The sequence below is a fragment of the Dermacentor albipictus genome, chromosome 10 (genome assembly GCF_038994185.2).
Source record: "Dermacentor albipictus isolate Rhodes 1998 colony chromosome 10, USDA_Dalb.pri_finalv2, whole genome shotgun sequence".
In the NCBI taxonomy this organism is placed as follows: domain Eukaryota; kingdom Metazoa; phylum Arthropoda; class Arachnida; order Ixodida; family Ixodidae; genus Dermacentor; species Dermacentor albipictus.
The window spans coordinates 76,479,380-76,498,718 of NC_091830.1; the positions used below are offsets into that span (position 1 = coordinate 76,479,380).

Sequence of the window (19,339 nt, forward strand, 5' to 3'; positions counted from 1 at the left end):
ATAGGGCTCGTGGGTATTGCTGGCTCCTTGACGACTCAGGCCTGCTCGCGTAGGCAGCGCGAACTGACGACCCAAGTAATGGCGTAAGCCGCTAGCCCTCCTAGTGGATGGCGTCATGTGCATACGCCCTATTCGTTAACGCTGCTGTAACATAGTAAGCAAGATGAGCGGTACCACGCTAACGCGTGGCAAACAGCCTAGAAACCGAGTCAGAGCGGTACGTGGATGGCACTGCCGAAAGCAGAGGGGAAAGAGGGACGCTCTTCCGCTAACTGCTAGCACTCCCACGGCGCCTGTGTTTGTCGAAAACGGCAACTTACAGCATTTAACTTGCCGCCGACTGCCGATAAGGTGGTTACATGCGCAGTAACTTATAGCGAGTCATTCTTCAGTCATGTTTTCTTTCTTTTTTTTTCTTTTTGTGAGCCTGCGTGTTTAAAGCGCACGTTCATCACTTTAGCGTGAGGTATTTTCAGATAAACCCCCATAAGACCTGATGTTTATATTACGCAGCGCATCGTGTCACGCGTTCCACACAGACGGACAGATTTCCCAGAGAAGGAGCTCTCGAATGTTTACGCTTCAAAACAGTGCTGCTATTGGCTATGCTTTGGTAGACAGAGTTGCCAGTAACCGCAATATCAAATAGCTTTATCAATGCGTGCTGGCGATGTGAAGGTCCGCACTTTGTATAAAGAGACGCATGGTGGGATTGCCAACAGTGATCAAAACGGCGTCCTCCTTTCCACTCTGTTTCCGACGGTGGCCACCACGTATCGCCAATAGGAGGGTTCGAGGCTATGTGACACGTGCACCTCTGTTCCCGCTCATATTGCTCACGATAGCGCACAACTTCATATGATTTGCAGGACTTGCTGAACTCCGTTTACGTGGCAGCACTCCGTTTCGCCATCCAGTGGACTGTTGAATCATGTCTACGGCACCTCATGCAGGTCATGCCGTCGACGCCAGCTATGCCCTCGACAACAGCAGCAACGAATGGAGCGCGCAGAACCTTCCATGCACCAAGGGGGACGGTGCGAGCTGTAAGTTACTGGAGCACCATCCGGAAATGAATAGGGTACTTCTAGGCGCTGCCCTGGAGCTTCGGGAAGACGAGCGAGGACAGAGTAGAGGTGATGTACTTATTGCGGCTGTCGAGGCAAGCACTTGCCGGTTCGCCTTGTACAGCTCTGAGGAAAACTCGTGCAAAGCGAGAGCACTGGATCTCGTTGAGCTTCTACTCGCCGAGCACCACTGCATCACGGCAATGGAATTCACTAGGAACTTTATGCTTCGCCCATCGTTGCTCTCAGTAGTAAAACGTCATCCCCATTTGAACAGTTTTACTGTATGCGGAAGATTCATTGCATCTGACCGCGCAGCTGTGGTGTTCGACGTAATAAGGTCTTTGCCGCAGCTCAAGAATCTAGCTTTCAAGTCTTACGATTTCGAGAAGGAAACCTCGACTACGAGCTCCATCATTGACTACTCCTTTGACCTTCGCATAAGTTGTCTGTCGACCCTCGACCTCGCAGAGCTGCGAATTCCCAGCACTGAGGCCGGTCGGCTCGTCCAAGCACTCATTGAAAACGAAAGCATCACCGACCTCTGCGTAGAAGATACCGTATTCTCGTACGGAGATGAAGACTCCTATCCAAGGTTCCCGACGTACCTCGCCAAGAAAAATTGCCCGCTGCGAAAATTGACGCTCAAATCGGATGTCTATTTCATCAAGGGGTCACTCATGGGGAAACTCGTCGACGCGTTCTGCGATATGAATTTTTTGGAGGAATTGAACGTGGACATCGTCGCGGCAACAATGTTGTAAGTAGAATTGATATTGTATTTTGGATAGGCTCTGCAATTGTAAAACACCGCAACGCTTCTTAAGCGACCTTAGCTTTCTTGAGACTGTGACGCCCAGCCAATCACAAGTACACGCTACTCCGAGTGTTATCCCTGAACGTTCTGATTTAGGCACGTAAAATTTACCGCGTAACCTATGGTAGCGCATTTTTTAAAGGGAAGCTGAAAGGATTTCCAGAAAAAAATGAGTGAACATCTGCACATAATCGTTTTCAACCCTCCGAATTCGAATATCGTATCGAAATTGAGCGAAAGAAAGCGCAAATATATTTTATTTCGATGAAAAGTGCAGCAGCGGACACGCCCAGCTCGCGCGTCTCGTTTCCGCCTGTGATTCGTCGGTGCGCCTCGTGACGTCAACTCTAGTAACCGACCGCTGCCGCTACGCATGAAGCGCGGTGCCAGATGGTTTGGTGCTGTTTTTCTCAGAGGGTAATGACAAATTTAGAGAGACTGCGCTTTTCTGAGGAGTTCGGCGCTACTCCCTACATGTACGAGCCGAGTCGAAGAAGCAAACGATGCTGGTGCGCGCAGTGCTTTCGACGCGAACGAAAGCAAAGTCTTGGGATCTCCTCGTGTTGGAAATGCTCTTTGGTCAGTATGTTTTTTTGCACAGCGATCTAGTGATCTCGCCGATCTTTCGCCGATCTAGTGAGCTCGTTTCCGGTCAAACAACTGTAGTGTTGTGTTCCTACATGCCTCCTCGTGGAACGTAAGCGGGGATGCGATCGTCGGCATTTGTGCGCTGTCCAAAGCTGTCGGCAATCTACAAAGACGGTTTAGACGCGTGAAAAGCTTCCCGGTTCATGCAGTACGTGTAGTGACTTTCATCTGTTGACTACCACTCACGTTGACTACCACGCACGTTGACTACCACTCTACATACACGCAGACGCATCAACAAAGGAATGCAGGGTCGATCGAAGCAGATTACGATGGCACGCACGCAGAAACAAGCGCGGTCAGGCACGGTCGCGGACGCTGCGAAGGAACGCAACATTAGAGTTGACGTCACAACACCGCGTTTTCCGGTCTCCGCTCCACTCGCTCACTCAACGGGGGACGGAGCTACAGCGCAATTTCAACCGACCATTACGTCGCTCCTAATTGAAAAAAAAAACCAAATTTTACCTACATGGTTTATAAGGTTCCAGCATGCGTATATGAGCGTCTTATTGAATTCGACAAACTCTTCAGCTTCTCTTTAAGCTGGAGCCAGCATTTATATGCGGAGAGTTCGGCAAAAAAAATACTAATTTGTTTTTTTACTATATTAGCTTCTTATTCCAATAAATGGCATTTTATGTTCTTTTTCCTGTCTTTAGAAAGTGTCTGTAGCCTTCATGGTCGGAATAAAAGTGCACAAATCGTATTAGCTTTCCCTGATTTCGAACTTTGTTTGGGTAATGGAGGAATAATAATGGCACATACAATCCTCTAAGTTGTGCTCTTTTTGTTAGACTATGTAATGTCCGGTGATAGCATGTGCCGTCCCTATCGTCGTTACAATTACCTGTTCTGCGACACAAAACAAGAAAACGAAACAGGTAATTCTTTAAAATGTGCTTTCTTCCAGAGGGTTTCGTAGTCAATTCAAAAACAGTTTAGTCGGTGTTGTACTGTTCAGTACGGTTATCGTCGCAATATGTGACGGGAAATTTCTTGTGACTGCCGCTGAAACGACCATCTATCTTGGCACTTTTGCAAGTTTGCGCCACACGCTCAGATCGACATGTCGATGTGACGTCATGCGTGTCCGTGTTTCCATTTATTTGCACCGTTGCGACGCTGCAAGTGTTGTCGCCACCCTGTCGCTCCCTCAAAATTCAACACGGTCTTTCTTAATCAAAAAGAAATGACTTATGGACTAAAGCAGACGGTGTAAAAATTCATGAGACCGAGATCCTTCAAGGTGGCGTCGTCTCCACTTTACTTTTTAGAGCGCAGCTCTTTGGCGTCCGTTCCTGGGTTTCGCGTCGGCGTCGTCGTCGGCGTTGTTGGCGTCGGCCTCGTAACCAGCTCGCCGACGAATCTGCTCCGCCGCCGCCGCGCATGCGCGCTGTCGGCTCTCCGGGCGAGGGAGGATGATGGAAGGGAGGAGGAGAGACTGTGGAGGAGGGCTGGCTACACAAATGGCTCTTTGGCGTCCGTTCCTGGGTTTCGCGTCGTCGTCGGCCTCGCAACCAGCTCCGCCCCCCTTTCATCCCCCCAGCGCTAGCAGCGACCGACTGATACCGCTTTCGTGAGTCCGCTACCGCACTCACGAAAGACGTCGTGCACTTCCTGCAACTCGCATTAACCGTCCATCGATCCACACCGATGTTAGTAGTGGGGGACTCTAATGTTGACATAAAGACAGACAGCAATTTCCTAACACTTATGCGGCAGAACATCTCGTTCCTCTCGCTCGTAACGCGTCCCACGGCTGTGACAACCTCGCGAGGCACTTGTATAGATCTCGTCTTTGAGAATCAAGCATTGGTGTACCAAGTCGAACATATATCAGTCTATTTCTCCGACCACTAAGCTTCCTTCATGACTGTCAAGAACTGTTAGTGGAGTCTTTGTTAAAGGAATACGTGCGAAAAATAAAAAAAAATTCTGTGATAGCGCATACATGTGTTGCTCGATTTCTTTGCCTCAATCTATCGAAAAGGTGAAACAGCTTATTTGCTGCGCTCAAATTTCGCATTAGGAAGTAACGTAATCGTTGGTAATTTTTTTTCAGTCTTTTCTGCCTTAACAATAACAGTGAAATATTTCCCTTTTGTTTTTGCTGCACTTTTATACACTTGGGCTCGGCGACTGCCCGGCGATCGCGGCACAATCTTGCGCGCCATATTTGGAGGAAATTGTGGTGCGGCAGCGGTGCTGGGTGGTGCTTCACTCTGCAAACAAGTGCTTACTTTGCGCGGTCTCGTGCGCCGTATCTTGAAAGGTGTCTGCAGACGGCTCATACCTTTGTGCGCGCTGTGTTCTAGCCGCTCTTGCATTGAAGCGATAGACGGCACGAAGGTCACTTCGCTCGCTGCTGCTGCCGCACATGCTCACACCAGCGCTATGAAAGCAACTGCCCGCGCCCGTCGAGTGTGATGTGTTCATGTTTGATTGTGCGTGCTGGCGCCATGCTTTTCAATTCACTAATAAGCGAATGTTTCCACTTTTATACCGCAGATAAATCTACTATCCTTACATTGTATGGGGAACAAGCGCTGACCAGGAGGAACTATGGTAGTTTGAGTTAGTAACTAAGATATGTTGACACCATCCGGTAGGGAGGCCACGAGGATCGCATGACATATTTAACAATGACGAATGTGCGCCTTTATCAATGTTTGTTCAGCCCGATGCGCTCAGCCAAATTTTTTTTCCATAGGCATGCGGGTTGGGAGGAGCGCATGCGCTCTTGCGTTCTAGCACGTCGGTCCGAAGACGGATCATTTTCTGGACGCATGTGCTTCAATAAGAGCGGCAAAGTTGGCGATGCAACATCGTACATTCTAGTGTAAACTGCGCCCACTGCTCGCTAGGCTGTACGTTACGGCACTGCCCTGGAGGCGAGAAATTTCAGCCCTGGTTGCCCATATATCTGCTTACTAATTTCTATCGGTATCAATGCCTGGCTTTCCGGGTGAAGCGCAGCCTTTTGTTCTCACCTTATCATCAGCCGATGCGAAAATGTTGGAGCGCCCGAATGCCTATACGACGCCTGAATAGAAGGTCCTTCCCGGCTATACCGACACTCTACGTGCGAATGCCAGTGCCCAATTAGACCTTCCCTAGCGTGCAATCTTCGTGTGATGGGCACACAGCCTAACTACGCCAAGAATAACCATTGGTGTCGCTGAATGTTGGTCAGCTGCGGCCCCTCCAACTGCTCCTTCGCTAAGCTACCGCAAGAGCGGTATCTGCAAGGAACCGGTGCTTTTGTGAGCGCAGAAGGTCATGGTCCATGAAATTAAGACGCATTATCTGGGTTAAACAATACCCGAAGACTAACTCCGTCCAAGAGGACGGCTGATGTTCACTCGTCAATGTATATCAGCGCGCATTAAGACCACCAGAGCCATGAACCTCTGACACAGCGGATGGCTCAGGCTCTTGAAATAACAGTAATAGATAGTGTTGGGTGCAGGTCATTCTATTTATTTATTTATTTAGTTATTAACGCCACAGCGTTAAGGAGCTCGTGTCGCAGAAAAGTCGGTGTCGTCGGCGGTGTTGACAGTGAGCGATAAATCCCAGCAGGTACTTTATGAATAAAAAACAACTTGCAAGAATGGGCTGGGTGGGAGTCGAACCAGGGTCTCCGGAGTGTGAGACGGAGACGCTACCACTGAGCCACGAGTTCGATGCTTCGAAGCGGTACAAAAGCGCCTCTAGTGAATGCGGTGTTGCCTTAGAAACGAGCTGTTTCTAAAGCTCAGGCATGCGTTGCTTGCTCAGGCGCACATTTCGTTGCCGCGCCGAACGCTGCGTTGCTCGACGCTCACCGCGTCCGATGTGGGGCGCGTTGTCGCTGCGCCGTAGCCCATTGTCTTACACCCCTTGGCGGGTCGACCGGAACGCTGTCGCGTTGCACTCTTGAAGGCGAAGCTTAAGCGTCCTCCAATTTTTTAGCCATTTGTTTATTTGTTTATTTATTTGTTTGTTTGTTTATTCATTTATTTATTCCTCAAATGGGGGCCCCTGGAGAGGGGTATTACACGAGGGTGGGCAGCTTAAAAGGTGTTGATGGCAGTCTTGAACTCAGTCGCACTGGATTGGTCCGTCGCTTGTTCTGGCAGATCATTTCAGTCTCTCGCTGACGTTGTACGTTGGAAAAACGAATGCAGATTGGATGACGTGCGCGCATGCGGGGGGTATACTGACTTTGAATGATGAGTCCGGGATGAATTAGTCCGTTAAGAGACTTCAATTTCAGTTTTTAACACGAGTTTACATTCGAGTCTAAATGTCTGATTTTCGCGTTTGCTTACTAGGCGTGAATGTTCATTCAACTCAAAATGTCTTTTCTATATATTGTTTCCAGCGTACCTACGTTCGCCCTCTTCGCCGAAGTGGCCACTCGGAGCGCCAAACTACGCATCCTGAAGTTGCCTTGGACGTTAACACATAGCCTTCTCGGTGCCACCATTGCACGTCCTGAAGCCACGCAATGCATGAAGTCCTGGCAAACAGCCTTGCAAGGATCGAAGTCACCGCTCAAGCAGCTGCGCGTCGACTTGAAAGGCTTCGGCGAAGCGGAATGTGACACTTTCTTCGACGCAATAGCCAACAATGAATCTCTGCGGTTGGTGGAAGTCGACACTTTGCCGTTCATCGATGGGCTCGACAGGGTCTCCAAAACTATTTTGGAGCGAGGTCTGAACGATCGAGTGGTCATCAAAGGACACCATCGGCACAGCAACGCAAACCAGCTGCTGAAATGCCCGCAAATCAGCAGCGTGGACTTAACGGTGGGGTGGTTCGTTTCCCGCCAACGTGTCGGCCCGCAGTCATTTATCTCGACTCTGGAAGTGGTCGGTAGCTCCAGTAACGTAAGGTCAATGCTGGTTGAGTGCAATAGATTCAATCGCGACGAATTACATGCCTTGGCGGCATGCCTAAGGAATGCGGTTGTACTCACTGATATCGACATAAACCTGAGGGGCGCTTTGGCTGTCTTATCAGAAAAGGATCGTACGGATGTGCGGGCGGAACTAGTGTCAGCACTGGCCTCCAACCTCAAACTTGTCAAAGTCAGCATCAAAGGCGTGCTGCTGTCCAATGACGACTTGAACGTCCTCGCACATGGTGCCAGCAAGAGCCTCAGCCTCACCGAATTCACCATGACTCCTGCCTGTTGTGGCGATACCACGACTATCAAGCTTTGTGGAGAGCTGCAAATTCCTTTTGAGCGAAGGCCCGATGCGTTAACGGAAGCATTCAACTTCAAGAACATCGCACTTGCAGACATCCTGGTATGGCACAGTGATAACGGCTGGCTCAATTCGTTTCTTAGCACAAAAAAAATGTTATATTACGGTAAACAGCGAACAAATATAATTTGCAGAAGAGTTGGGAGGATTACCAGACGGTACTTTCATGCTAGTGTCCTCACGAACAACGGCCTGTTCGAACGTTTTCTGACTTCACCAATACATAATTTTCGAGACCAGACTGCGTCATAAGCGGTATAAATCGGACTAATATGCGCAGCCTTTGCGGCTTTAGGAAATGAGTTAAATACCGTCGTGGAAGGCATCACAAAACCATTCGAGGATACAAGTCGTGCGAAACAAGGCACAGAAGCTGCGGTGAACACTCAAGGTGATTAGGCGAGAAAAAATGGGGATGAATTAAAGAAAGCTCCGCCTTAAAAAGAACAGAGAGCATATCTCTTGCGTTAGCAGATTGCAATTTCTGCACCAGTATTTATTTGTGCGCAGAAAACAGAGGTTGTCTGCGATTTTGCTCTGCATGCATATTTCGGCAATTTCACTCTTAGTTCTACACAGAATGCTTCACTCCCGTTGCTTTGACTTCTTTCTGATAATTTCCGAGATCACTTCTGCTACAAAATAAGTCAAGCTAAGATGTAGACTGTACGATGACTGTTTAAAACAGAGCTATTTATTTATTATTCTGAAACTGCGTGCGGCCTTCCTCCTGCACGCACTATCAAAAACTTCAGAAATTTAGACCGCTTCAGACTTATCGCAGGTTTTGTCTACTTTAACCATGACGTGTTTTCTTTTTTCATGCAGCTAGCAACCAGAAGGAATGCCTCCGCCCTCTCGGCCGCTTCACAATTCGTGCTAGGTCAGCAAGATACCTTGGACGGTGCGGATGCCATCGAGCTGATGCACGACCATCCACGCCTCCTCGAGATGGTGATGGAAGGTGCTGACGTCACAAAGACCAAAGCTAAAGAGAAGATCAGCAGCGCCCTTTTGCGTGTGCACCACTGTAGCCTTGCGGAGTTTATGAGAATCGCAGGCGTCGTCAAGAAGAGGGTGGAGTGCCTTCGTGATCCCGATGCCAGGTTTCAGCTCGTCGACATTAACGAGCACTGCTGGCTGCACATTCGCAGGTTCCTAAAGATAAGGGACGTTGTCAACATTGAGCCGGTGTCGGTCGATCAAAACGACGCGTGGGCTTTTGAATGCGATTAGCACACCATAAATAAAACACCTAGCATTCTCCTGAGCGGAAACTTGCTTAGTCTGAGTACGAGTGGCACCCAAGGAATAAAATTTTACAATATTTAGTGCCCGTATACGTTGATAAAATGTTAACCAGCGAAGCTGTAGTGGGATGACCACATTGACGACCATATGAATCAATATAGATTCATATGGTTATTGATACCATCGCGATAGCGTTAAGGAGCCCGTGTCCCAGGAAATCCAGTGTGGGACGTCCTTTCGGCAAAAATATTTTCGAACCCCCATATCCAGGCCTTCCATGTGGCACAAGTATTTGACTGAAATATTTGAATTTCTCAAGGTAAAATACGTGGAAAAATCGCGAAAAAGGACAAACACACAACCTACAGACATGAGCGCACTCGGACTGTAATTTGAATATAGAAGAAAAGTTTGTTACGCGAAAACTCAAAGACCTTTTCCAGTGTTTCTACAATGTATAGACCGGAGACGCCGTCAGCCATTTGCGCGCGCCAGACTGTAGATATCTACGTACACGAAGCGGCGCGCCCGCTTCCTTGAAACACATCCGCCGCATTGCGGCCCATGCGAAATGCCGCATTTCGGCCAGAAAGCCCGCCTTCGTGCATAGCGTTCACTGCGAACGTTTCCCAGTAACCTATGGTGCAGTTGCCGGAAAGCGTGAGAAGCAGTCGGGGATCCCTGAATGCAATCGCATTCTACTCTTAAAGGCGAAGCTCAAGCGTCCTCAAAATTTTTCGTTGAAGCAATTTCGGTTGAAGCAACTTCAACCAATTTTTGGTCGAAGTTGATGCAATCGACTTCCCGTCGTCACGAGAAGAGCGCGGAAAGGGGGCTTGCACAAATTAACACGCCCTTCCCTAGGCATTTCCGCTGCGAACGAGAGTGTGACATAACAATTGAAAGGTCGTTCCCTCCACCTCCTTTTCTTTATTGAAATGAAATTAAAAGAAAGGTGTAGTCGCCCTATAATCGCTCCTCCTCCTTGTCCCTCTCCACTTGCCTGCCCGAAGAAAGAATACATTCAGAGCGACCGCCACGACTGATAACATCACGCGGGAACAGTTGGACGACTGATCGCTCTTGCTGATTGTTTTTGTCCACATCCCGGACGGATTTTTTTTCTCGAGATTCTAGCCATAAAGAGCTTCTCTGTAAAAATGTGCTTGTAGTGTGTCTGATGAGATTCCCGTTTCTTTTGCCGGCGTGTGGCCGAAAGATCGCTGTTCAGCGCTAGAGCGCGTCTCAGGAAGAGGGTATGAACGACCATGAGCGCTGCTGAGTTAGAATACATTTGTCTCAATCATTTCTTGGCGCCTTATTTAAAGAGGGCTTAAAGCGTCCGCATCTGCGACACTGCGGAAGGAAAAACCACCTCATTCAGTTGCCACGCCAGCACAACAGGCATCTGCGTTCTCCCCAGAATGCAATGCACGCTCTCTAAATATTCGCTTATGCACGCAGTTTCTGGTAACAATATATCATCGAACCCACATCTTGTATTCAGTCTAAAGAGCACGGAGAAATCGGCACTATAGCAGCCCTCCGTACTGCACGGCTTTTAGTCGCTGTTTTTAATAATGTCCAGAGGGTCATACAGTAGATTGTCTCAGTACGATGCGACGCTATTCATAGGCGCCAAATACTATGTTTCCCAAAATTCGGCCCCAATTTCATGCTTGAGCTGCACGAAACACACCGTATTTCAACGTTATGGTTTGTTTCAGATTCTTCAAGGCAGCATTCCTGCACTGCAAAAATTTGTTTAGCAGACTAAAACGTTTAGCATAAAGGGAAGCAGCAATACAGACCTGTATGAAGTGGAAGGAAGGAATGTCAGCCATAATGGCTGTAGTGCCATGCCTGTGCCCACAGAAGGAAGCCAGACTTTAGTGCGGGGCCTTTCAAAAGTTCGGTTGGAATTGGAGTTCCTGTCGATGGATCTGTCTTAGTTTGCAGTAGAAGAGAGAGAGAGAGAGAGAAGGAGATTCTTGATGTTGGGAAGGAAAGGTTGGGGTAAAGTGCAGCGCAGTAAATGTCTCTCAGCAGAGGACACCTCAACCGCGCTGCACAGGGGGTAGGGAATGAAAGTAGGGGGAGAGAAAGAAGAGTGCCTCCAGCAGCATTGGCGACCAGCGAGAGGCGAACCACTTTAGGCGCAAGCAAGCAGGGGGCGGGGCCACTCGCAGACCATACACCCTGGCCCAGGAATACCGCGAACCAATCCACGGCATGTATGAAGTGGAAGGAAATAATGTCAGCCATGTTTACTGTAGCGCCACTCTTTAGCTCGCATTAAATTCTTACTGCTGCCCCTGAGGCAGACGACCGAATTGTGTCTATGAATGCTTTTAGTGATAATTCCTTACCTCATTTAACTCTTAACGTACCCTCACCTTTCACAGGTTTTGCTACTAAAGGATACTTGATTACAAGAAAGTCAATTCCGACGTTACGAATTCCGAATTAGATATATTATTTTCACACGTACTGTTACATTCATTTCATAGTCGGTCGGTAGAAGAGAATTGGATACTCTTCAGGAATAAGATGTCTGCTTTGGTTAACCAGTCCGTCCCTCTCATTAACGTACCCAACGCTAAATCTAACTTATGGCTCACCAGATCCCTGCGCCTACTGAGAAACAAGGAGAAGCACCACTACGACAGTGGTAAATGTTTGCGCATGCAAGTAGCTTAGGACACAAACAAGGAAAGCTTGAAAAATTACTGCTCTGCCCTGTCTTCACCTAAGAATATGACTTCTCTTATGACTAAGCAGCTATTCTAAAATCTAATCCCAGAAAGTTCTGGCACTCTACAAGCCCAGATGAAGACCAAGATAACATTTATTTACGCAACAATAACAACACTACCCTTGCAAGTATTCACTGTGCTTCTACTTTCAATACTTAATTTTCTTCTATATTCACTACAGATCAGCCTGATCTGCTGGATGTAACGGAACTAAACTACCAATATATGTCACCTATAATAACAGTTGACGGTGTCGCATGCCTGCCTGGTAAATAAGTTCAAGCTAACCACATCCTGCGGCTTTGACGACATTAATTTTAAAATTCTGAAAAACACGTTCATCGTATCTGGTGAAAGTCTGTCTCACATCGTGCTATAGCAAGGGTCATACCCATATTTATTGCAGGTAATAAATACACACTGGAAGTCTACCATCCAATATCATTAACATCTACATCTTGCAAAATGCTAGAACATGCTTGGGATCAAATGAATACAGCCACCTGGAAGTCAACAAATTTTTCATTTCAAATCAACACGGGTGACGGAGAAACTTCTCGCGTGAGACGCAATTATTCGAATTAACAACTGATGTAGATACTAACATGGAAGAGGATCTACAACCTGATTGTGCTTTTCTAGACCTTGCAAAAGCGTTCGACCTTGTAGCACATTGCCGTTTGATTTTGAAATTATTCTCTTTAATACGATTCTATTACTCTAAGAGACCTTATCTCTTCTTAAGATCTTATCGTCAGGAAGGTCAGAAGGTAATAATTATTCCTCTTGTTTTTGACATGTTACTTGAGGTGCACCGTAAGGCAGGGTTCTTAGGCCGTTACTATTTCAAACATTCAATAATGACTTACCGAATAACATGCCCTCACACGTGCGCATTTTTGCAGATGACTGAATTTTCCATTGTTTTATCAAGGTGCCGATAATACAATCCTCCAAAAATATCTAGAACTTATTTCTCTTTGGTGGAACATTTGGCCATTTAAGCGTAACGTTTGTAAATGTTAAATTATCTCTTTCAGCCACAAGCATAGTAATTCTGCGTTTTTTAACCACATATATATCTCCTCATTTCTGCGTGATACTCCACATTCAACTTATCTTGGTGTCAACATATCTTCGACTTTATGGTCGTTAACACACCTTGCAAACATACGCGCCAATTCTTCGAGGTCATTAAGGTAAATACGCGGCAAGTGACATAATTCTACCAAAGTTTGGAAACAGGGATAAGGTGCCTCAGAAAGGCTGGCGCGCCTTTGACGAAGATAGGTCCTTCTATCGAAACGTTGGCAAGCCGTTCTGAGGCACCTTATCCCTGCTTACAAACGTTATACCACAGTGTGCTATTCCATCTGTCAGCCCCTTTCTTATTTGTAATTCTACTAAAGACATTCGTAGTCTAGCTTGTCTAGCATTTGTTCGACCTCAGCTTGAACAGGCTGCATTAATCTGGTCACCCCAACAGATATATTTGGTCGAAAGACTCGAGTCTGTTCATAATAGGGATTCGTGTTTTATTTCACGTTATGAATATTAAAAAAAAGCGTAACACAAATTGAACTCTACCTCTCACTACATCCCTTGCAGGATCATCGTGGTACAGCCCTGCTATCACCATTTCATAAATACGTCCATAATACAGCGCCATGAGTTCTGCCTCTTCAAACTCCTCATTACAAGCCACAGCGGCTGTGCAATCGATTCAATTTCATGCGCATATACGGAAAGACTAATTCACTTAAGTACTCCGCTCTTCCAAAACCCATTAGCATTTAGAACTTCCTAACACCATATCTTTTGAGCGCGACCACGAAAATTTCCCGCTTTTTTTAAGAACGTATTTTTCAACTCTGTATAAACAAATGTGATAATTTTTCACTGCCTTCCCCTTTATTAGTTTGGAATCAGGCGTTCAATACTGTTTTGTTGTAGCTTAATTTTACCTCTCTTGCTCTGAAATTCTATAGATTTCACTGAAATTTTATTATTGAATGAGCTGTCACGTTCAAAAGCGTTCGTTTTGTTCCTTGTAAATATTGTAAAGCTATATTACTGGTCCACTTTTCTACTCTTGTGTCCTGTCTGCACGCTTCATTTCTATCTTGCATAATGAATCGCTACCAACTAGCTCAGCTTTCTGTCGTTCTATTACTGTATATTAGCGCGTTTCTTGCATTGTATCTTTTGTACAAGTATTCACATATGGATTCTAATTGTTGTATGTCGTAATCTTTCATTGTACTCTCCCCCTTATATATGCTACCATATGCTACCGGGGTGTCCTGCGACTCTCCGCAACATCAAGATGGCAAGTTAGGACGGCTGATTAGGATTCATTGTAAGGTTAATTACAGCGCAACACAAGACACGGACAACCATGTCGAACATATATATAGGTGTCAGTTCACAACCATAACATGCACGAGACACACAGATACATCGAGGCAACTGTGAACAATTGATGCAAAATAAAAAATACCGTTGTTTTGTGTATCTTGCGTTGCTCTGTATCGCACCTTACAATTAACTCTCCCCAAACTCGTTGAAGAATGCACACAGTTGGAAAAAAAGATTCAAAGCCAACTTTTTCAAGACCAACTAAAGGCTGTCCAGAGGGCCCATGATGTCGCTGAAGGGCTTGGCTTGACAGTGCCAACGTGGGAGCATTGGCTTAAAAAGTCGAGCCTCTGGATCTCATTTCAATAAAAGCTTTCACACACAGACACAGAGCTCACCTGCTACCATAAGAGAAGCAGACAACTAACGCGACATGGCGGTATGCTAGGCGAAGAAGTCTTGGCTCTAAATTTCACTACAATTTCTATTTCTGCCGTTGTTAAAAGCTACAAAGTATCTGCTAAACAATCGCCGTGAAGAGAACTAGCCGATTACTCTGCTATGCTAGGCCGTTACGTGCCAAGAATAAAAGAGCTTAATATTCTCGTAGTCTTGTAAACTAAGCAAACGTACGTGGACAAATACTCAGAAATCACAATGAATAACAAGCTTTAGCAACGCAGGCGTCCAAATGGTTCCACAGCCAAAATACGAGCTAGCAGTGGGTTAGAATATGCTGGAAACCTTATAGTTATCTCTCTAGCCATCTTGAAGGTTTGCTTCGCGCTTGATTACTCCGCATTTTTGATGCGTGGAGGCTGACTTAGGTGGCACGCGCGAAACTGCTCAGGCTGACAGGAAGGAAGGAAAAAGTGGAGAAGGAAAGGCAGGGAGGTTAACCAGTTTAGCTTTACCGGGTTGATACCGTACACATAGGAGCGGGATGGAGGGATGAAAGATGGGGAAAGGAGAGAGAGAGAGAGCACATAGCACAGCACACACAACGTCAGTTAGAGTCCATCACTCCAGCGTGGTACGTGACTTCCGTGTCACAGCCGCTGACAGAATTAGAGGCATGTCTATGTGCAAGCACGCAGTTCACTTCAAGTTTTAGACAAACATACCAAAAATCGTATAGGTTAATGTTGTAACTGTATTGGCAGGCTTTAATTTGGGTAGCAGAGGGAAGAATCTTCAGCGTGCAGTAAGGCGTTCTTGCGTGGTCGTTGTCGCAAATGTTGTTCATATCTACGGACGAGGCCTACCGTCATTTTCTCCATTCGTGGTAGAAACCTATCTCAACAGCATTGACAGATCTCGAGGTAAGCGTGTTGATAAAGCCTTAGTGAAGAACAGCTGCGTATAGGAGTATAGTGTCCACGTAGTCCACGTATAGTTCACGTATAGCATAATATTCACTGTGTACAGTATTCACTGATCACTGTTCGCGAGGCAGCGACACCGTCGCCGGGGCAGGTGCGCCATGTTTGCGGTCGCGTCGGCCGTGGAGCGTTGGAAAAATGCCAGCAGTGTTTCTCACGCGAACAACTGATTCCCACCTTTGGCCCGCTTACCGTGTTTCGGACTTAACCGCTCGCTGATATTTGAGCATGGTCATCTCAGCGTTTCGCACGCAGTGTTCTTCTTATTTCTTTATTGCACAGATCTACGTGCAGTGTTTACGTATATCCGGGCAGACTGCGCGCCCTGGCCATGCGTCAAGTGAGCTTCGCTGTCACGGCGAACTGGGCTTTGTTTGGCTGCAACCATCGCACGAGAGAGAAGCCCGGCGGTAGGAATGTTGCCCAGATTGTGTTCTTCTCGAAACATGCTTATCTCTTCTTCACAGCAGCCTCAATGTAAAAGAGCATAGGAAATATGCGCGAGCATGACTCTGCAAGGCCTGCCGTGCAGGTGAAGCCAGCACCTAGGCGTGTCATTTCACGAGAAGCCATTGTGGGAGTGGCGTTTCACTGAATAGTTGTCATTGACGAACACGGGAGGGCGAAAAAGTAAGCTGTTTTTGAAAGACCAGCAGAATTGATGCAACATAAAATATCATGAAGGCTGTGGAATCACAGAGTTTATTTCTCGGTTTTCTTTTTTTTTTCAGTGAAGCAACGTTAAGCATACCTTTAGGACGCAAGTGGACAGTACACAGTAAATTCTGCAATGAAGGCGATCTAGTTACGCGAACACTTTGAGGCACGGCTAGTGGACCGAGCTGCTCGCCTGATAACGGCGGCCTTCCATCGACTTGTCGGCTTTGAATTGCTCGCGCGTCACGAAGCTCGATTCATTCGCTAAGTAACCCTTGATATCTCCGAGATCCACGCGAGGCAGTAGTTCGACATCGCGCAGAAGCTCATCATCTGCTAGTTCGAGCGGGTCGACACAATCCCTCACGGCCGCTAAGTTTTCATAGCGTGATTTTTCTGGTTCGCTCAACTAACGCACGCGCGCGCTTAAGCGCATCGCACACTTACGACACACCACTCGATAGCCGAGTCACAAAAAATACTTTTCGTCAGAAAAAAATAGGGCTCGTGCGTATTGCTGGCTGCTTGGCGACTGAGGCATGCTCGCGTTGGCAGCGCCAACTGACGACCCAAGTAATGGCGTACGCCGCTAGCGCTCCTAGTTTGAAGTTTTTCAAGTTTTTTTATTGCTTCATTCATAGGTGGTACATATATGCAGTAGAAGTTATACAGAAAGAGGTCCCACAGTTATAAACTGCAGCGGGACCTCTTGTTCTTAGTTACATAATAATATATAAATAAAAAGGCGTCAGTTGCGGTTACAAACAAAGAATGAATTACACAATTTCTACAGTGTTAAAGTAGTATAACCTATGGCAACACATCAGAACAAAAAATAAATTACATCAATAAGCAACATAAACATGCTTCAAAGAATAGATACAGTTTACAGGGTATTAATATAAGCTCTCAGTGAACGTTGGTATGATGATAATGTAGGTGAGGATTTCACGTGAGTAGGTAAATTATTCCACATTTTCACACTAGCAAAACCAACAGTTAGTTTGCCATAGTTGCTGTGCGATTTTGGAAGTAAAAGGTTATTTTGTAAAGAGAACCTGGTAGTGTTAGGATTAGCAAGACTATTCCTGCCAATGACATAATGTAATTGTGGGTTATGAAGAAGGCGGTAAATAACGATGCTGTGGTTGTACCAGATAATTTTATTTATTGTCAGGATACGTAACTCAGTGAAGATGTGGGTAACATGAGCGTTATAAGGAGCTGAAGCGATGATACGGACAGCGTTATTTTGGATGTGCTGCAAGGGAGCTATATGACAGCGATATGTAAGACCCCAAGAACTGATGCAGTAATTTAAGTGGCTATAAATGAAGGCATAATACATTGTCAGGAGAGTGTGCTTTTGAAAGTACTGTCTGGCCTTTAAAAGCACTCTGATTCCATAGGCAGCTTTCTTTTTTATGAAGTTGACATGCAAATTAAATTTTAGAAAGGAGTCTAATTGAACACCTAAAAATGAGCACTCATTAGATGGAAATATTGGGTGAAAAGCTATGTACAGTGGTAGAAGGTTATGTCGAGGTTTACTGTGTGAACTAAAAACCACGAACTTTGTTTTCTGAGGGTTAATTAGCAATTTATTTTTTTTACACCAACTACTGACATTATTTAGTTCATCATTTAAAAGCTCAGTTAGCGTAAAGATGTCGTTATGTGAGGCGTAAATAGTGGTGTCGTCCGCGTACAAGAGACATTCAGTAGAAGTTAGGCAGTTTGGGAAATCATTAATGAAGATTAGAAATAAGAGGGGACCGAGTATGGACCCCTGTGGAACGCCAGTGTTAATTATTTTTGTGTCAGACAGCACTCCTGAAATGCAAACCTGTTGCTGTCTGTCGTATAGATAGCTGCGCAGTAGTTCCAAAGATGGACCTGTTATGCCATATGCGCCGAGTTTAGTAAAGAGAATGTTGTGGTTAATGGAATCGAATGCTTTCGAGTAGTCGATAAATACAGATCCTACGAATCTGCCCCCATCAATTTCCGCTTTGATCTTGTCAGTGAGGGTGATTAAAGCTAGGTTAGTAGAATATCCAGCACGAAAACCAAACTGTCTTGGTGTTAATAATTGGAACTTATCCAAGTAATTAGATAGGCGCTGTACTAAAAGTTTTTCTAGTACTTTACTGAAGCACGGCAAGATGGATATGGGCCTGTAGTTTGCTAGTAAGGTGACGTCTCCTTTTTTGTGCACAGGAATTATTTTTGACTTTTTCAAGTCACTAGGAAAAATGGCAGTTTTAAAGATTAAATTGACAACGTGACTGCAAGCTTCACATATGCTGTCAACAATTTCTTTGATATGATACGAGCATATGGAATCTAAACCAGGACTGCAATTTTTAAGATTCATAATTGTTGCTCGAACTTCACTGGGTGTAGTTGGGAAGAGATAAAATGATTGTTGTGTCAAGCGTGGCATGTGAGTGTCATTACCCCCAGGGATATCAGGCACAGTACCAAAAAAGTTGCTGAATGCGCATGCAATATCTTCAGGGTTTGTAAGTGTGCAGTCTTTTTCTTGTATTTTCGTTATTCTATTCCTAGTAGTATTCTTATTCAGAAACGCATTAAATATCTGCCATTGTTTCCGGGAATCATTCCCGGTTTCATTTATTACATTTTCATAGTAAGTTTTCTTTGCTTGTTTTAGTAGATTTGTCAGTAAGGCGCAAAACTTCTTGTACCGAAACTTAAGAGATTGGTTAAATGGTCTATTTTTGCATTTACGATACAGGTTTTCTTTCCTGCGCATGCTCTTCAACAATCCTGGTGAAAGCCAAGGGTTTGATGGGGAGGCAAAATGTTTACGGCACTTAACTATTGTTGTTGCTGAGGATATACAAGTTTTAATTGTGCCAGATAACTCAGTATAAGAGGCTTCAGCGTCATTTAATGATGTTACGCGCGACCAATCTGAACTGTTAACTAGCTCTATGAAATGTTCTTTGTCAAACCTGGGTTTAGTGTACAGAGTTTCGATGGCGTGATTAAGACGTGGAAAACAGAGCACAATCGGAAAGTGGTCGGTTATGTTGCTTCGTACGATAAAAGCCTTAGGGGGATAAATCAGGTTTGTTAGTGCATGATCGATGAGAGTAGTCGAGTTAGAGATGCACCT

General features: G+C 45.8%; 1 protein-coding gene across 2 annotated transcripts; it reads left to right on the forward strand.

Annotated features, from left to right (window-relative positions):
- The first annotated feature begins 600 nt into the window (after nucleotides 1-600).
- On the forward strand, nucleotides 601-9,121 carry LOC139050409 (uncharacterized). 2 transcript variants are annotated; one of them, XM_070526749.1, is made up of 3 exons: nucleotides 601-1,046; nucleotides 6,902-7,832; nucleotides 8,619-9,121. In XM_070526749.1, exons 1-3 carry the CDS (start codon nucleotides 1,000-1,002, stop codon nucleotides 9,024-9,026), a joined length of 1,386 nt encoding a protein of 461 aa, XP_070382850.1. In that variant the 5' UTR covers nucleotides 601-999; the 3' UTR covers nucleotides 9,027-9,121. The 2 variants fall into 2 exon arrangements, with proteins under 2 accessions (XP_070382850.1, XP_070382849.1); XM_070526748.1 differs by having other exon boundaries at nucleotides 613-1,827.
- Nucleotides 9,122-19,339: the final 10,218 nt, after the last annotated feature.

Coding starts and splice junctions, on each gene's coding strand:
- LOC139050409 (XM_070526748.1), top strand. CDS start 932: ATGTCTACGGCACCTCATGCAGGTCATGCCGTCGACGCCAGCTATGCC. Junction 1,828..6,901: donor ATCGTCGCGGCAACAATGTT/GTAAGTAGAATT, acceptor TATTGTTTCCAG/CGTACCTACGTTCGCCCTCT. Junction 7,833..8,618: donor TCGCACTTGCAGACATCCTG/GTATGGCACAGT, acceptor TTTTTCATGCAG/CTAGCAACCAGAAGGAATGC.